The 19,457-nt window shown below is 36.6% G+C and overlaps 1 protein-coding gene across 2 annotated transcripts in view; it reads left to right on the forward strand.

The window, feature by feature from the left end:
- The window catches only part of PDS5B (PDS5 cohesin associated factor B), a gene marked incomplete at both ends in the record, with an annotated part of 76,484 nt that overhangs the window by 50,824 nt on the left and 6,203 nt on the right, over positions 1-19,457 (forward strand). The window contains 8 exons of one of the 2 annotated variants that reach the window (XM_079537827.1): positions 5,982-6,105; positions 9,084-9,288; positions 13,295-13,409; positions 13,772-13,904; positions 14,946-15,065; positions 15,371-15,433; positions 17,066-17,211; positions 19,113-19,218. In XM_079537827.1, coding sequence (XP_079393953.1) covers positions 5,982-6,105; positions 9,084-9,288; positions 13,295-13,409; positions 13,772-13,904; positions 14,946-15,065; positions 15,371-15,433; positions 17,066-17,211; positions 19,113-19,218 — 1,012 coding nt within the window. The remainder of the gene's footprint in view (positions 1-5,981; positions 6,106-9,083; positions 9,289-13,294; positions 13,410-13,771; positions 13,905-14,945; positions 15,066-15,370; positions 15,434-17,065; positions 17,212-19,112; positions 19,219-19,457) is intronic. The other variant, XM_079537828.1, reaches the window with a different exon arrangement.

Genomic DNA, 19,457 nt, shown 5'->3' on the forward strand with positions numbered 1-19,457 from the left:
CTCAAAAGCCATAAACAGCCTTTCTCGTAAAACACATTCGCCAGCATACTGCCAATGTATTGTTTTCAGCATGTTGCCAGAAACCAGGTGGGAATAGCTAGTACATGAGGCACTTCTGTCTGAAGGCAGACTTTATTCCCTGGAGGTCTCTGAAAGTGAAATGAAGTTGGAAATGTGCAAAGAAGATTAATTTTCATTTAATAAATAATTCTCCATTAATAAATAATTTCTCTTTTAGATGGCTGTTAGACAACTTCTTTGTTTCACTGGTTATTTTCTTGATCCTCTGCTGTAGAAGTGACAAGTTTTCAGGCATTAGTGTTTTCCAAATATTGAAAACTTGTGTCTGCAGAAGCTGTTAAATGCATACCTGGATTGTGCCAGTAAGAGTAAAAAGATTTTAATTTTGGGGCAGATTTAAATGTTGTACAGCCATCTGCAAATTTAGGCCTATGTTGTGTGTGTAAAGCTGAAACCTGAGAATTTACTGCTATATCATCTTTGTAGTAATGTGTGGGCTTTCTTAAAATTTCTCATAAATAGCTGTTTTATTGTTTTTACATATATCATATTGCATCATATTTTACATTTATCATATTACATTCTGTAATACGACCATTTGTGGCAGTTACCAGGGGTCTAAGTAACACCATTAGTTTTTCAGCATAACTGCTTGGAGCTACGGTCCAGTAGCTTTGTGAAAAAGGGTCCAAGATAACTGATTATTACAGAGTGTTCATTCTGGCAAACATGAGATCATGCAAAAATGGCAGGAGACCAGCATGAATGAACAAAGAGCTCCTGACAAAACTCAGACGTAACGGAGGTGTGCAGAAGGTGGAAGAAGGGACGGGTAACCTAGGAGGAATACAGAGGTGCTGTCTGAGCATATGGGGACAACATTAGGATAGTCAAAGCCCATCTGGAATTTAAATCTGCCGAGGGATGTTAAAGACAACAAGGAGGGCTTGTAAATAGGTGACAAAAGGAAGACTAGGGAAGGTATGCACCCACTGCTGAATGGGGCAGAAGCCTTGGTGATGCAGGATGTGGGAAGGCTGGGGTATTGAATGTTGTCTTTGTCTCAGTCTTTACTAGCAAGACCAGACTCAGGAATCATAGAATCATAGGATTGCTCAGGTTGGAAAAGACCTTAAAGATCATCAGGTCCAACTGCAGCCTGAATGTAAATGTACTACCTGAACTCTAACAACCCTCTGCTAAATCATGTCCCTGAGTACCGCATCCAAATGGTTTTTAAACACATCCAGGGATGGTGACTCAACCACCTTCCTGGGCAGCCTATGCCAGTCTCAGGCTCTGGAGAACAGGGGAACGTCTGGAGAAAACTAAAGCCAACTCTTGGTGGAAAAGAGCCTGTCAGGAAGACACCTAGACAAACATAAGTCCATGTCCTTTTATCAGAGGACCCTAAAAACTTGACTATAGGCCAGTCAGACTTGCCTTCATCCTTAGAAAGTCGAGCGACTAATTCTGGAAACCATTTCCAGGTACATGGAAGTCATCAAAAGTACTTAGCTCAGATTTAACAATAGGAAGTCATGCTTGGCTGACTTGATAATCTTCTTTGATAAAATAACAATTTTAGTAAACAAGAGAAGAGCAGTGAATATAATCTACCTTAACTTCAGAAGGCTTTTCAACACTTGTCTCCTTTAAGATCCTCATAAAGAAGCTGATGAAGCATGGGCTGGAGTAGATAATGAGATGAACTTAAAACTATCTGAATGTTAAGTCCAAAACATGGTAATCAGTGGCACAAAGTCTTAGCTGAAGGCCAGTAACCAGTGGTGTACCCAAGAGGTCAGTCTCTTTAACACCTTCCTCAATGGTGTGGGTTATGTGACATGTACCTTTAGAAAGTTTGCTGGAGGCACAAAACTGAGAGAAGTGGCTGATATGCCAGAGAGACGTGATGCCGCCCAGAAAGATGGAAACAGGGCTGGATAGATGTGCTGACAGGTACCTCACAAAGTTCAACAGTGGGAATTGCAAAGTCCTGCACTTGGGAAGGAATAATTCCATGCACCAGTACATGCTGGGAACTGCCTAGCCGGAAAGCAGAAAGGGGCCTGACAGTCATGTCCAGTTGAACATGAGCCAGCTGTGTGCCTTGGTGGCAAGAAAGGCAGTCAGCATACTGAGCTTCAGTCGGTGGAGTATTGCCAGCAAGCTGGGGGAGATCATTTTTCTCTACACTGTCACCACTGAGCCCCACCTGGAGTTCTGTGTTCAGTGGTACACAGTGCCAGGACTAGAGATAACGAGCATGAACTGAAACACAGGAGGTTCTGTTTGAGCATAAGAACATTTTTTCCACTTGTGTAGGTGTCTGACCACTGGCACACGTTGCTCAAAGAGGTGGTGGAGTATCCCTCATTAGAGATACTCAAAAGCTGTCTAGATATGCTCTGGGCAACCTAGTGGTTGTCCCTGCTTTAGCAGCCATGTGTGGCTGTCTGACCTGTAGCAGTTCCGACTAACCACAGCTACTCTGTGATGCCTGGTATTGCACTTTCAAAAGTTCTAACATCCAAGGAGCACAGTTTTGCATTGTGTCTATTTTTGTGAGCTATAGCACCTGTGCTGAAAAGTAACTTCATAAACTGAAGCAGGGAAAATGATGCTTCAGGCATGTTAGTTTTACACAGATCTTCCTGATCTGGCTGACCCTTCCGGACCTTTATGCCTTATCCTTTGAAAATGCAGTGGCAGCATGTGTTGGATCTCTGGTGTGGAAATCTGATGCTTCTTTTGGATTAATGTAGGCTTTGAAAAGAGAAAAACTCCATGCAGTGCAGAATCTTGCCTTCTAAACTACTAAATCTGCTGCTGTTCTGCGTAGTGTCAATATTTGTGTTTGTGGCTTGCATTTGTCTTTTAAATAATAATGTGTAATTTGCTAAAGATAATTGAATTACATGAAAGTGGCTGGGTTTGGGACACATTTGACCTCTTGTAGGCTGAAAGTCATGTTGTAATCACTTTTACTGCCATTCACTTTGGTGTTATAAAATGTTCTAATCTTATTGTTCCACACCATTAGAAGGTTGAACTAAAGATTCTGGAACAAGTGTTTCTTAATCAACCATAAAAATGACTCAGATCTCAACTCTTTAAATCTACACAGATATGCTTTTTCTGTGACCATGTGAAGGTATGGGATTTATTAAATTTCAAAGCATGATTCAGCCTAGAGTATGGTGTGAAGACAAGGACTCGCTTGGAAAAGAAACAAATAAATCCTGTCTCTTCATCTTTCTCATTTTGACATAGGGAGATTGTTGACTTTGTTGAATTGCTTTTAATTACTTTGAAATGTTAACACAGGTAAATTAAATTCACTGGTGTCAGGAGTAGTTTAATATTGAATTTTGTCAATAAACATTATCTCAGTGGTGGTTTCCAGGTATTTATTTTTGATTTATTTATTAATTACAAACACTTCTACAAGTTCAAAATTCAATATGGTACCAATTCTTCTATTTCTGATTAGTAAAAACAGCCATGCTGGGTATTACATGCCTTATTTGTAGAAGAATTTTAATCCATAATGAGCATAAAGTAAGAGCATTGGAGGATGCTAGCAGTTGCCCAAAGTATTGATACCAAATATGAACCTGCATTGAGCCTTTTGGGAAGGCAGTCTGTATTTTTCCTTACTGAAGCTTACCAGGGGAAAAAATACATTGATCTTCTAGAATTAAGCTTTTAGAATTTCGTGGTATATAATAATAACCAGCTGTGCCATCTGACACACAACATTGTCAGAGAGTCTTTTTAGGAGAAACATTTTTATTCTGTGGAAAATGGAAGATGCTTACAAAATCAGACACTGGCATTTATGCCCTGTGGAGGAAAAGGAAAATCTTAGCTATCAGTTTGTGAAGTGAGAGGTGATTATACACTAGATGTATTTTGAAGGCACACTTATTTGGGTTAGCTTTGTGCATCCCAACACAGTATTTTGCACTTGATAACGTCTTTCCATGTGGTTGCATTTCTGTTCTGATTTCAAACATCTGGTCTTCAGCAACAGTAATAGCACTCCAGAAAATAAATGTCCAGGTCCCCCTTTTAGCCTTTAGGGAGTTTCTGATACGGCAAGGGCATCTGTAGTGTTAATTTTCAAAATGCCAAGAAATAATTGAAAACAATAGATACATCAGACTGAAGTTTTAATTTCTGCTTTAAATTGTATATGTTGGGACAGTACAGATTGGAAAATATTTGGTTAAGACAATTTGATGAAAGATAAATCCTTTATTTAGTGTTTTATTTTAGTATAGTCCTCCTGGGTAATAGGATAGATCTGATCTTCATCTTTTATCATAAAAATACATAACTGTCACTGTCCTCTTCCTCCTTCCTGCAGCATGCTCATGTGCTTACAAGTATTTCTGGGATACAAGAATATGTTGGATATGCTCCCCAAAGTTTGAGCCAACTTGTACTTGTAAAGAAATATCTTTTGATTCAGTTTCCAGAATTAAATGCTATCTCTGCCAAAGCTGGGGAAGACTGAAAGTTCTAAATTTCATTTCTTTGGCTCTTTCATTCTGTACCACTAAGTTATTGTTCAGTAGTCACTGGTGTGCAAAAATCAAATTTTTTTGGATTCACTTATCACAGTAGATGCAACTTAAAATGAAATTTAGTATTTGAGGACTAAATGTTAATCTTCCCGTTCTATTTGAAATGTAGTGTAGTATTGTCCTCTGCTCATCATCTATTTGATTTTTCCATAAAATACTGAGGTATTTATAAGATCTGATTAGATAACATGAAAGTTTAAGCTCTTCAGGCGTTTTTATTCTGTTTAACAGTGGCTTTTAATCTTTAAAAGCCTTGTACAGTTTTCATGGTAATAATAATGCTTAGGAGTACAGTGCTTGCTGTCCCTAAGAATAAAGGGCAAATGGTTAAGAAATTAAATTATATTAGTCCTGCTTGAATGAGTGATTATTTTTAATTTGGAATGCAATTTGATTATATCAAAGGAATAGGGCTGCACTTACTACTACTGGGCATAGTTCATTAGTGAGAATTGTAAGTGAGGCACACAACTTTTTACTTTATTTTACTGCTTGATCCGAAGAAAGGCAGTAGTAATGTTTTTTTTACTGAGATAAAATTTCTAAGAGTGAAAGCCAAACTAAGTTTATTAATGGACTTGTTATGTGGATATCAATTTGTAAAGCTGATGTGAAGATACTTTTCATATTCTGAGGACCTTTGTAAACGTGGTTACAGTCTGTAGAAAAAATTGCTTTCAATACGAAAAATAGCAAATGCCTGGAGTGTTTTGCTATGTAGGAATACAGGAATTTGCATGTACAAGTCAAGTAATAGTGCTTCCAATGTGTTAAAAATATTTTTAGTTGTTACATCCTTTTTGTCTTGAAAGTACAATTCATTTGGCCACCTCTAAATGTTTCTAATTAAAATAAATTTGTGTTGAGGTGCAGTGAGGATTTTGAGCTATCTATTCCTTAGAAGAAAGTTTGGCAACTCTGGGGACTGGAAATGGGCTGTTTCCTTGGCAGGAGCCCCCTGCTGAAGGAAAGCGAGCGTGCTGAACAGAACCATGTCGGAGGTCGTTGAGGTCTCTGAAAGGCAGCCTGTACTGATGTGTGCTGATCCAGCGCACAGTTAAAGCAGGTTTACATCCGTGTTGTACTTCAAGGAAGTTCCAAGAAATATTTTCATTGCAAAGCTGGGTCAAGGGAATAGGTATGTGGTAATAGGCTTCAACATCTGATAAAGTAGAAACAGCTTGTGATATGAGCAGTTACTTGTGCTGTTGTCTGGGAACCGAGGCTGGGTGGAGGCCAGCTCTGGAGATTTTTTCTTCTTTTTAAAATAGCTGTATTTCAGCAATGCTAATTCACCAAAATTTAATTAAGTCAAATAATTCTACATTCTTTTATTAACTCATAACCTATGTGCTTGTTTTTCAGTAAACCTGATATGTCTCGATTGAGGTTGGCTGCAGGTAGTGCTATTGTGAAGCTGGCACAAGAACCCTGTTACCATGAAATCATCACCTTGGAACAGTACCAGCTGTGTGCACTAGCCATAAATGTAAGGAAGTTGGGTGTGATGTGTGGGATATTGGCAAATATCTGTGTGTATGTGATGCTTGTTGCATATACTTCTGCTAATCTGTATTTATGAAAAATCATTGGGTTTGACATGAATTTCTTTTTTCCAGTTCGTAATCCTGAAAATTGATTTTTGAGTGAGAATTAGATATGTTGGACTGCAGTGACAACACAGATCATTGTTTCTTGATAGATGGGTAGAATGCATTTGGAACATGGAGATCTGTGGAGGTCGCTGGTGTGTGTTTGAAATTGCAGAAGAATTAGGAGCAATTTCGCCTTTGAGACTGAAGTAGCAGAAGGGAAATATCTTTCAAATTATAAGTGAAGACTTAGAATTTCTCTCCGTTCCTGTTTTTAAAGTTTTGTAAATTTTACAGTAATTGATTGACCTTCATATTTGTTTACCAAAGTTTAGATTTTAAGCTCTTTCAGGACATAAATTCTATGTTTACTGATCCATGAGGCACCTAATGGATTATGAATAATTATAAATAACTTTTCTAGATATTCTTGAGTTTTTCTGCCATTTTCGTTCTCCTTTTAGGCTGTTGAGTTCAGATCCTCAGGTGCAGAGGATCTACACTTCAAGATGATCTATGTGGGAAATAATACAATCTGTGTATGTGTTTTTCAAATATTTGCAGATATAAGATTATGCAAAGTACTAAAATTAATTTACTGGTGGTAGACACCTACCAACAGTAAGCTATTAGAACAGTGTGTAATCCTTTTTGTCACTAGCAAGTCTGACCACAGATTAGGGCACTCAGGTGACGTTGAGGCCAACTGCTATTTTGTAACTTAATATACTGCAAATTTTCTTTAAGTGGACAGATCAAGAAGCAGATAAAACAAAAGGAAAAGCTTAATTTTTAAGGTTTGCTGTGGTTGCATTTGTTCTACTGTATTTCTGTGCTTGATATTTAATGAATCTTTTTTTGAGAGAGAGAGAGAGAATACCACATTCTCTAATGTGGAATTACTTGAGTGTAGAATGCATAATTAAATGCCGTTGCCCGTTGCTTTAATGTTGCAGTGACTTTATGATGATTAAATGCACATAGTTTTAGTCCTTTTAGAATAAGTGATGTATGTATTTCCCGAGCCTGTAATCTCCCCAGCAGCCAAGTTCTTTGTTTTACAGAACAAACTGACGCGTCGGCAAAGCTTCATGTTAAAAGAGAGTAGAAAAATGGCGTTGACTACTTCAGTATTCAAAAGTTTTTCAGATCAGATTTAAGATTTTAAGATAAGCTGTTGAAAATACGATTTTAGTTGTTTTGAGAATATTTTTTGTTATTTAAGGTACGTTAAAAATATCAAAAGCAAAAAACCATTAGCAAGAAAAAAAAAAGGAAAAAACAAAACAGCAAACAAACTTGCAGAGATTCTTTCATAATCTCAGTTTGAGGGAGTTTTAATTAGTTAAGCAAGTCTGTCAGTTTTCATGAATCAGTGTTATTTCTTAGGGAGAGATATAAGCAGCTTTGCAAATGCTTTTTTTTTTTTAGTGGTATACTGGGGAAATAATGGTAGAGCTTGGCTGAGTTTGGTCCCTCTTCCTCTCAGTGAACTTGTGTACTGAGCTGAACTTATCAGAATAACTTATAAGTTATTCTTGATATTGGGATATAAAGGAATAAAAATATTTCAAATTTTATCTCACAATGGCATCAGTAACAAAGAACCATACCTTACATTAAGTCTAATCTAAGAAGGATTTACTTCTTTGTCATAGCAACTGGACAGAAGTCTGTTCTAAGATTTCTAAGGACTTCAGACATAAGTAATATTAACGAATGGGAGAAGAGGGCTCCACCTCCATAGCCTTCTGCTGAGGGGTGGATTTACTATGGGGGCAGGCCATACACAGATGCAACAGACCTTGAGTATGGCTTACAGGTGGAGTTTCCAGTTTGGGTTGCTGCTGCTTCATCAGTCAACTCTGGCATTTGGAGGCCTTTTAAAAATCTTAATGTATACATATATTTACCTCATTTGCAAATTCAGCAGGTTGGGTGTTACCAGTGACTACATCTTTGTCTCTGCTCTTCCTGTTGGCTGATATCTGGAAACTCTCTAAATTTCAAAGCTGTCATTTAACCTAATAGGTATTTTTTTCTGTTAATGTTTTTTCTTCATATTTAGAGATAACAAATCGTTTTCCTCTTGATCATTTTTGCTGGGATAAATAAATTTATAATACATTTTCCTGTGCATTTTCCACACAGCATCTTTTAAGTTTTTGGCCTTGAATGGTCCTGATGTTTGTAGGTTGTTTTCATAAAGAGAATTTTGAAGTTAATATCTCCTCTGGGAATACATGGCTTAATAAATCGTAAGAGTATACTTGCTCCCCTTATTTTTTTTACTTTGTGTTCATTGACAACTGTTGGTCACAAATTATACTCTTCTGTGGTCAGTCATGGTTCATAGGTTTCTAAATTATGATGGAAATGTTTGGTAGTCTGTTAAGCATGTGACCTTTAGTTCTGTTAAGTATTACTCTACTTCCAATGCTAATGACTTGATGAAGATTTGTGAAATTGCAATAATAAAATCAATAGTGGTTACTTATGATTAAACAGTGTTTCAGTGCAGGCCTTTACCTTTGGCCACACAAACTGAGTGGTCCCATTATAAGCAATTTCTGTGCCTCTGTTCTGTGCCAAGTCAGGCCTTGGATCCTGAGTGTGGCATCTTTCTCCACAGTCTGAGACATAACTTTCTTCCTTGCCTTCAGGGAAACTGCAACTGATTAATTCAATTTAATTGTTTTGAATTGGTATTAAAAAAAAAAAAAAAACACCCAAGTATTTGTACAGTTTCTACATTTCTGTGGGGCCAGGATCTGAACTTGATTTTGACATTCATTCAGCTTTCTGTGTTTTATTTCACACTCAATACTAATTTTAGAAAGGCTCACTGTTTGCTTTTTTGTTTTGTTTTTAATAGGATGAATGTTACCAAGTGAGACAAATATTTGCTCAGAAACTCCACAAAGGGCTTTCTAGACTACGGCTGCCACTAGAATATATGGCTATTTGTGCACTGTGTGCAAAAGATCCAGTGAAAGAGAGAAGAGCTCACGCTAGGCAGTGCCTTGTGAAGAACATAAATGTCAGAAGGGAGTATCTGAAGCAACATGCAGCAGTTAGTGGTAAGAGAATAGATGTCACTTTTTGGTATGAGTGCTAGAATTCAAGCTTAATGTTAATGCACTGTGGAAATATTTTCTCTTTTAATGCACTGAATTGCTGTAAATTTTTAAGTTTTACTCACAGGTCTCTGATGAAAACTGAAAACAGAGTTCAGATTCTCTTTTGCACTTAAACAGGCGTGAGTGAGATCTTTCAGTTTCTTTAAGACTTTTCTTAATGCTTATGCCTAAGTATTGGAAGTGCAGCTGTTTTTCAAAAGCAGATCTGTATTGTTTGAACGTAATGGTTAATTATGTTTTAGTTGATGTAGTGATAATTAATTTCACTGAAGTAATAAATAATGTGCAACCTTAGTGACATTTTAAAAGCTGCACTAAATTAACAGTCTTTGAGCTGCTGTACCAAGTAGCTTCTTATCTTGTCTTATGCTGGCAAAAGGCTGTATTTGTAGGCACTTCAGGATGAGTTCATCTAATTCTTTTCTTCCCAGTAACAACAGGCTGCTTTGAAGTTATTATGGTCTAATGTTAGCTATTTTTCTCTTAAAATCATTCCTTGTCCTTTTGACTATACAGATGACCGTATTGTATGTGTGTGTTTGGTTACGCTGGTATACAGATGTATGATAACATCGACCTTTCTGAAGAGCTCATGGCATTTTGAGGAAGTGTCTTTGGGAGTTTTATTTCTTTAGAGGATTACTGATGGTTCTCGGCTCTGACATTTGTGAAATGATGTGGAATTTTTTTTGTCTTGGGGTACACCTGTTTTGTGAATCTGTTCTTATGGATGCTGTCAGATAACGGATTTCATTCTGCATTTATGAATCACAGATTTTATTAGCCGTGTCAGTCTGTGTGCTTCAGTCCCATTAGACTTAGATCAGACAATAAGTCTGTGGAGAAATCCTTTTGTATGCTGTTAATTAAACTTGGGGGGGAAGCAGGAACATTTTCTCTCTCCTCAGTAATAGGTAAAAAAGAAAACTACATTCAGCAGAAGCCTCTAAGTCATCCTCGGATTATTCCTCTTGAAAGCTTGAACGATCTTGCAAAATCATTTCAGTTATGGAGGAGGAAATATAATGGTTCTCATATAACAAAACATAATTGCTGATTTCCTAGTTGTACTGAGATAGATACTGCAGAGTTACTATGGCAAAGTCATTAGAAGCAATAAAGTGAAGCCTTGGTGTGTGAGACGTCTTGAATTCAGTAGGACCTCAAAGTGTGACTGGCAGGTTTTTTTTCTTGCTGAAAAAAACTTACCTTGAGTGATTCCGCTGAATGAATTTACACTGTAACCCAGAAGAACTTCTAATCAGCTATAGCCTGCAGGATTTTGGGGTGGTCACAGTGCTGATTCTGTGATACTCACATCTACCAGTCTGAGATTTTAACGAACAAAAAGTCTTGAACTGTGTATTTCTTACAGAATTATTACTGCAGATGAAACCCACTTCTGATAAGATCACACTGCTTAGATGTGTACTTCTCACACTTGTTACTGGCCCTGCAGTGGCTCTTGCTAGTAATGACCCTAGGACGTACTTTGAAAAGCATCCACAAAAAGCTAAAGATGAGAATCTGCTTCTTTCGAAACACAGTTAGTTTTGTGGATCTCCAAGCCTGGTGATTTTGTAATACGCTTCTTCTTGAAAATTTGATAAAAGGTGATGAAGGAATTGGGAAATTTGGGAGGGTATCTCAGCATTTGTTAAAAAGCTCAAGAGAAATGTACAAAGAACTGGTACCAGGCATAAAATTGCCACTTTGCTCCATGCTGCAAGGCTGGGAGTTGCACTGAGGTCTCTGTGTTCTCTAAATGGTGTTCACAGTGGCACAGAAGATGCTCGTTTGACTGTGTATCTACATATCACCAATTCTATCTCTGTATAGACTTGTCCTGCATAGGAATCTTTGCTTTCTACTTTTGGACTTGTACCTGTGAGTCAGCAAGTGGAAAAGTTATAACAGTAAATCTTGATTTAAAAACCAACAAAAAACAGTTTCTCAACTTCCCATGGATGTGGATCTGGGGCACATTCTTGTTTCAAGTGCTTGTAGTTTATGTCCATGAAGCCATCCTGCCTTTTAGGTAGTCTTTGTCTTCTCTTTAGAGATGAGCAAAGATTGTGTTAATACTGTTTCTGTAATAATAAGGATTAAATATCATATGTTTCAATTTATCCTTTTTCTTTTTTAAATGAATCTGTTTCAATTTGTTTTGCAGGCTCAGTTGATACTATTGCTGTAGTTACATTAGCAGGTGTACAAGGCAAGAAGTTATTGAAACTGTGTCACTAAGCCTTCTATTCAAGTTCAAAATCAACTTTGTATTGCCTTGGGCACATATATGGAAGCCAGTTTTGCTAGTGTTCTGAAATTGTAATTGTTTTTTCTTGTCACCTCTTTGCTTTTTTTATTTAGCTGATGACTGAAATGCAGGACAGTGCTTGAAGGAGAGGAGGATGTTTAAAACGTTAATGTTTGAGTGTCTCTAGGAACATGTTACAGTCTGCTTTGCAAAGTACACTGGATTTCAGTTACATAAATATACCTTAAAATACAAAGAAATAGATGTCTTTATTTTTTCAAGCTTCATTATGACTTACATTGGGTGGTGTAATTACTCTGTTTTTTAACTGGATCAGCTGCAACAGCTGTGTGAAGGTGTATCCGTGGAACTCGGCAGCGCTCTCTTCTGTAGGCCTTCATAAACTTTGAATGCTTTCCTTGTCATTGTGACTGAATCCAAACAGTTTATGAAGCCTGTGCAGCACCTTCCTTAATCTATCCTATTTGTAATGATCTGCATAGAGTAAGTTTTTACTTTTGCATAGCAATTATTTATTTAGTCTACATCCCTAATTTGGGATAGTTAAAGCTTCCTGAAGGAAGATTTTCCAGATATGGTCATGTCTTTCAGGGCCTTCTACTTGCTCAAAAATGTGATTAGATATTTCCATAAGTGGAGCCAGGAATTCCTCCCCTTCCTTCATATGTTCATTCAAACGTTTATACTGTGTATTTGCATGGGCTGCAAGCATTGAGATGCTTTTAGTGTACTAATACACAGAATACTAGCATGCCTCGCCTGTTGTCATGCCTGATGCACAGGACATGGCTTTAATAACTTAAATGTGCTGCATATCCTTCAGTTGTTCAGTCATATGAGGTTGGAGAAGGCAGTGTTTTTCTGTATGTCTTTCTGCCATCATTACCCTTTTTCTTTCTGTTTATCAAACTTCTGAAATGCTGAAACTCCTACGTGGTTGGCTTGGGAATTTTTTACCCTATGGAAGGTGTACTTTGTCATTGGGACTGTCAAAGGGTCTTTGGTAGTAGTCCTTATTCTTTTACCTCCTGAGTAAGTTGGTCCATCTGATTATTGTAATGTGGAAGACTTCTGTGGCAATTAGACTGCAAAGTCTCATAACTCTCCATTTTTCCTCTCCCTCTCCCTCTCCCTTTCCTTTTCCCTCCCCTCTCCTCCTTTTTTTTTTTTTTTTTTTTTTTTTTTTTTTTTTTTTTTTTTTTTTTTGAGAAAACACATTTTTCTACTCTCTTGACTTCTTTACTGCTGTATATAAAAAGTAATAGCTTACTCTGCAGTTGTGCTGGTCTCAGATGCTGCAGTTAACGTGGATTTTGTGATTGATCATCATCTGCTTTTCAGAGTCTTTTAGAATAATGGTTTTGAACCAAGGAAAAGACTTGGGTGTAAAGGGAACTGCAGCTGATTTTCAAGATATCTAGGAAATATCAGTCCCTGGAACATGGTTAAAATCTCAGTTTTTGTATTTATGAAACATCTACATGTCAACAATTAGACAGATATTAACGAAAACCTCACAAGGAAATGATAGATGCACGTGCCTGTACTTATGCTTTATGTTAGTGTATGCTGACTCTTTTTTGCTCTTTCCTTTGCAGTAGAAAATATTTTAGGAAGATGTATTTCTTGAGATGCAGTATTTTAATGCATCTTTCTTTTGCTTTTCAGAGAAACTGTTGTCGCTTCTACCAGAGTATGTTGTTCCTTACACAATACATCTTCTAGCTCATGACCCAGATTATGTCAAAGTCCAGGACATCGAGCAACTAAAGGACATTAAAGAGTAGGACTGTCTTTAATGCTGTTATTTCTGAGAATTGTAGTAATCAAATTTTATTCTAAGTAGAATTTTAATTTAATGAGTTACATTGATACATTGTCCAGTATGTGTAACAATGGCAATTATTACTGTGAAACACTGTGGTAAAATGGTGCATGTGCTTATTTAGTGCTCTTTGGCACCCTATAGAAATACCTGCACCTTCTGCTCATCCTGACCTTCATTTCTTCTTTCTAATGAATTGGTTTCCTGGAGATTTGTAATACTAATAAAACTTCAGTAAACCACTTTGTAGGTGTGACTTTTTTGACAGTAGTATTTTTATTCATGTCTTTGCTCATGAGGAGTACTGCCTTTCTCCATAGGTGTTTGTGGTTCATACTGGAAATATTGATGGCTAAAAATGAGAACAACAGTCATGCATTTATCAGAAAAATGGTAGAAAATATTAAGCAGACTAAAGATGCTCAAGGACCAGATGATGCAAAAATGAATGAAGTAGGTGACACTTTTTATTGGTAACTACATTTAATTTTGACATTGCTCTGGAAATTGGCTACTTTTGTTTACACACCAACTTGAAGATGTCTTTTGCTACAGTTGTATAGAGGACATATATTGTTTTATGTAGTGAGTATGTTATTGCAGTTGAGATGTCAGACTGAGGACCGCAGTCAAAGTAATGCCTCCTATTTTATGATGTTGGCCCACAATGACAGAGGCAGATGTTGGTGGTATGGCAATAGAGGTTGAACCTTCTCACCAATATGCCTTTAAATGTTGTTGCCATGTGACAGATGGCAGCAGAGGGGCAGTCTGACAAAAAGGCATCCGATGTGGAAGTACGTATGAAGCAAAGGCGTCATTGAATTCCTCCATGTAGAAAAATTGGCAGCCTCTGACATTCATTGACACTTGCCGACCATTCATGGAGATGTGCTCACAGGGGATGTGAGCGCAGCGAGGCAGTGGGTGTTGTTCCAGCACTGCTGATGGCATCATGAAAGACAAGTCACGTTCTGGATGGCCGTGCCGATTTTTGTGAGCATGGAATGCAGGCTCTTGTTCATTGCTGGCCAAAATATGTAGCCAGTGGAAGTTGCTGTGCTTAAAAAGCAGCATTTTGAAGATGAGAATTTCTCTGTCAAATAGTGTTACTGTGATCTTTGTATCTGTTGTAGTCTCCATGGAAATAAATAGGAGGCATTACTTTTGGAGTAACCTATGTGAATAAATGTGTCACTTTTTTACTTTTCCCAAAGGATTGGGTTTAACTTTGTCTTTGAAACCGTGACATATGTTAATCTTAAAGTGTAGAAAGATCATGGAAGCCAGCTTTCTTTATCTGCTGGGTGTACAGTGGTTTTCTGCTTCTGTGTTTTAGAACTTGGTGATATACTGTTTAATATGGATGCTGCTGTTAAATATTCTTTTTGACTCAGACCCCTTACAATCCTCTCCTCGAAAGAATATTTTCGTCAGACTTTGAAATGACCTTCTGATTTTTCATTTTTACTTTTTATTGTTTATTACTTACAGAAACTCTACACAGTCTGTGATGTAGCAATGAATATCATTATGTCAAAGAGTACAACATACAGTTTGGAATCCCCTAAAGATCCTGTACTTCCAGCACGATATTTTACTCAACCTGACAAGGTAGACCTTGGAGTTTAATTTTTCTTGAGATAAGTCTATTTAAATCTTCAGTAGTTGTACTGCAAGAGTTCTGTAGATCTTGTAGAATTCTCTGTATTATAATTGAAGATATGTGTTTATGTTCTTGTAAGTATTTATGTGTACACGCATTTTTCTGCCTTTGTAATTTTTTTTAGGAGATGTTATAGTTCAGGTTTGAAATTTCAAAATTATAAATGATGTAATGAAAATCTCTTCTAATACTACTTCCAAAATGTTTATATCTTGTTCACTGATTTTTTTTTTTTTTTATTCCTTCTTTATAGAATTTTAGTAACACCAAAAATTATCTTCCTCCAGAAATGAAGTCATTTTTCACTCCTGGAAAGGTGGGTGGGTGTTTGTTTATTTTCAAGGAAATTGATTTGTCTGCTTATATAACTAACTTATAACTAACCAACTATATAACTATAACTAACTTGTCTGCTAAATAACAAAAACAAGACAAAAAAAAACAAACAACAGAAGTTAATAATTTAATATTTAGTAAAGGAAAGGACATACTATGGTTTTCATCTGGATTAATGTATCTTGTTCCTGATTACAGGAAAACATTTATCTGCTGGTTTGCTAAAGAAGTGAAAGTGCAGCATCTTCATTAGCCTTAACTTTGCAAATGGAGCATTAGCTGTGAGCCAGCTACTTTCCAGTAGAGGTAGAATGCAAGTTAGGAAAATATATGTATGATGGTATCTTTATTTTCAAAGATGAAAGCCAATCTTTCTGATCTAAATATATAAGCACTGTATTGAGTGTGTAAATATTTGAACTCAGTGAGTTAAAAATCACTTTTTATTGGAGATACAAAAGTTCTAAAAAAGAAGTTTTGTCTTTTAGATTTCAGATAGTCAGTTTTAAGTTCTGTCATCCCATGCTTGACAGAATTCTTAACTTCTGTGCCAAGCTTGCTGATAATAAGTTTGCTGTGACAACATTAAAATACAAGTAACATGGTTTTGCTGTCATAAAAAATCAGAATGCTTGAGGTTGGAAGGGACCTCTAAAGGTCATCTTGTCCCAAAGTCCCTGTTCTCTCAGCCTTGTTTCAACTGAGAAATGCTCTTGAATCTTCATCATCTTGGTGGCCCTTCGTTGGATTTTCCAGTAGCTCTATATTTCACACGTAGTCTAATTTGAAATTGCTTTTCTAAAGAAAGTTTTATATTTAACTTTCTAGAGACAGGTATTCTAGCACTGTGGCTTTTTCTTTATGCTGTCACCAGCTAGAATCTAATACTGAAATATAGAACGGATCATTCTAAATGTTGTGAAATCTGGGGGATGGTCTTTAATTGCTCACCATTTCTGTAGGCAGGTGTTTGGATAAAGGTCTATTCTCTGTAGGACTAACTGAACGCTTTCAGCTTTCTCAAAAGTAATTATGAGCTAGAGGTATTTGGCATATCTGAAACGTAATCCACTTAAGTAACCTGAAGTTCACCATTGTCTGGAAATTTTGGCTCCTAATAAAAGCCTGACGATTTCCAAATCTGTGTATGAATCATTGGAGTCTTCTCTGGAACATTTGCTTTTAAGACCCTCATTCGTTCCAGTTGAAGCTAGTGTGGTTTGCCATTACAGCTAAGCCACTTTAATGGCTTACTTGCTGAAAGTGCTGTGCTACTGCTACCTCTGTTTTTGCCAGTTGAGATGCTTATCTAATCCAAATGGTGAGCTGCTTCCAGCAGTGACATTTGGAGGAAGCAAACTTGGTCAGGTGACCACCCAGTACTACCAGTGAGAAGAGGGCAGAGTTATAAGGTGTTGGTGGCAGCTGCCTGTTTGACTGCAGGTCTATCAGCTTCTTTCTTACAACTTCAGTATTTTAATGTTTATTGTTTTGTGTTGTAATCAAAACTCTGATTGCAGGAAGTGAAATGTGTGAATATTTTAAGTATAGTACATGTTAATATTATCTAAATGCTTAGTTGAAAATAAAGGAAATATATTTTTGGTTTCAGCCCAAAGCAGCCAATGTTCTTGGAGCGGTTAACAAGCCTCTTTCGTCAGCAGGCAAGCAGTCTCAATCCAAATCTTCACGAATGGAAACTGTAAGCAATGCCAGCAGCAGTTCAAATCCAAGCTCTCCAGGAAGGATCAAAGGGAGGTTGGTAGACAACAAAGGAGCTTTGATATTTCAAGTATTTGTAATGGAAACTTTGAATATTTCTATAATGCTTTTTATTTGAGAAACAAAATTACTTCGTTTTAAAGTGAAGTTATAATGGCACACTGCATAATGGGAACCACAAATTGAGCTTTTCAACAATAGAAATAAATTTTCTCTTTAAAAAAAGGAAAGAGAAATGAAGAAAGAAAAAAGATATTCAAGAACCATCAAAAGAGAATAAAATCACATCTACAAGTTTGTTGAAGAAGGAAAAGAGGTTTCATACATTTATATTTAGATCTGCAGATCCTAGGAAATTTGCAATTTGTAATGTGTTTACATGTCATAGAAATAGAGAACTAGGCCAATATGGTGGCCAATATGGATGTAGTATAATTTCCTCTTCTATGAATCTGTGCTGGACTTCGCAGATAAATGTTTCTGGGGTTTAAATTCTGTGATCATGGGAAGGACATACTGAAATATTAGAGAATTTGTTGTCTCATTAGCTAGCTGTCCATAAAATTTATACATTGTTTTATTTTGATTTTCTAGGTTACAGTCTTGGTATCTTTTATTTAACTGAAGGTCACATTGTTAGTTTGTTTCACAGAGAAATTCAGAGATGACACGGTCCCCACATTCATTCAAGACTGAGAGAAAGTTATGTTTTGAACTAAGACTTCTCAGTTGATTCTTCTGTGAATATTTAATATATACTATTAATTTGAAAAGTAGGGCAGTGCTACACAACAAATACTTCACCACTCCATGGCAATTACACAAACTTGTAAGAAGTCATACAAGTTCATATGCAGAAATGCATTATTGATTAAAGGCAGATTAGAATCAATCTTCTTCATATCCAGTGAAGTGAATCTGAGACTACATGTAGTCTATTTAAAAGAAGTAACAATGCTGCACTTGCAGCCTAACCTACTCTGTCATCTTCGTGGTCTCCCCAGCTCACTTAAGTAAAATCAATTGGCATTTCGAGTGATGACACCAAAAAAGGAAAGTCCACCAGAAGCGATGGTAATGATTCATTATGCATGGTATTTCCCATTCACTATGATTGAATATATTCATACAAGCTTGCATCTGTTAAGGTGATGTATAAAAACTGTCAGAACTTACTGCAGATTTTCTCCTTCTGGAAGAATGTCTTTCTCACTCTAGGCAGTGCCCAGTACACCAGGGAGTTGGTGTATCTAAATGCCACTTGCTTTTTTAATGCATAGAATAATTATTTACTGTTGGAACTCTGTGCTGCTACTTAATAAAATAAAATTAAAATTGCTTTTTCCAGCTTCGGTACACATGAAGAGGAACTTTTGTGTATTATCCACTACTTGTGGGTCTCAGTGTTTTACAAATCAATGCCTACTTACACATGTGTAGAAACTGAAATAAAAGTGGACTTGCTTTTACATATATGCTGCCATAAATAACTAAAGAAAGCTGGGGGATGAACTATCTCTGAAATTTAGATCTGCTGTTCTACCGCACAAACCTTACCATAGGAAAGAGCTTTAGTTGGTCTGTGGGGATTTTTGGTATGTAAAGGGTATGCAAATGTAAACAGACACAGATCTTTTGTACCTCAGTAAGGCTTTTCTGTTTCAAAAAGATCAGCTGTGTTTTTTTTGTTTTTTTTTTTCAACTGAGATGAACATACTAGCTTGTGATTGACCCCTTGCCCTTAGATGTTCTTGTTTGTGGTATCCCGTGATAGCTGTAATAGTTTGAGTGAAAGGTTCTGCCAGATGATTGTTCATGGTTTAGGAATAGATTCCTTCTGAAGGTTTTATATATATATATATATATATATATATATATATAAAACGATTGCCTGCTATATTATAATAATAAGGAGAACAAATGTTTATTGATTCTAGGCTTGATAGCACTGAAATGGACCACAGTGAAAATGAAGACTTCACACTGAGTTCACCATTACCAGGAAAGAAAACTGATAAAAGGGACGACTCTGATCTTGTAAGGGTGAGCCTTTTGGTTGCGTTACAGATGTTTCATTTTCAGTCACCAAGACATTAAAATAACAATGAATATGCTGATACTTAATATTTTTCTAACGTGAAACTGAGGTAATGTTTTCAATTGCTGAAGGATGTGCTTAGAGATGAAAAATGGAATGAAAAAAAAAGTTCAGTTTGGCTGATTACATTACCTTTGTGTCATACTGACAACTTGAGTAAGCTTTCAAGATTGTCTGTTACGAT

This window comes from Tetrao urogallus, assembly GCF_951394365.1.
Source record: "Tetrao urogallus genome assembly, chromosome: 1".
Lineage (NCBI taxonomy): Eukaryota > Metazoa > Chordata > Aves > Galliformes > Phasianidae > Tetrao > Tetrao urogallus.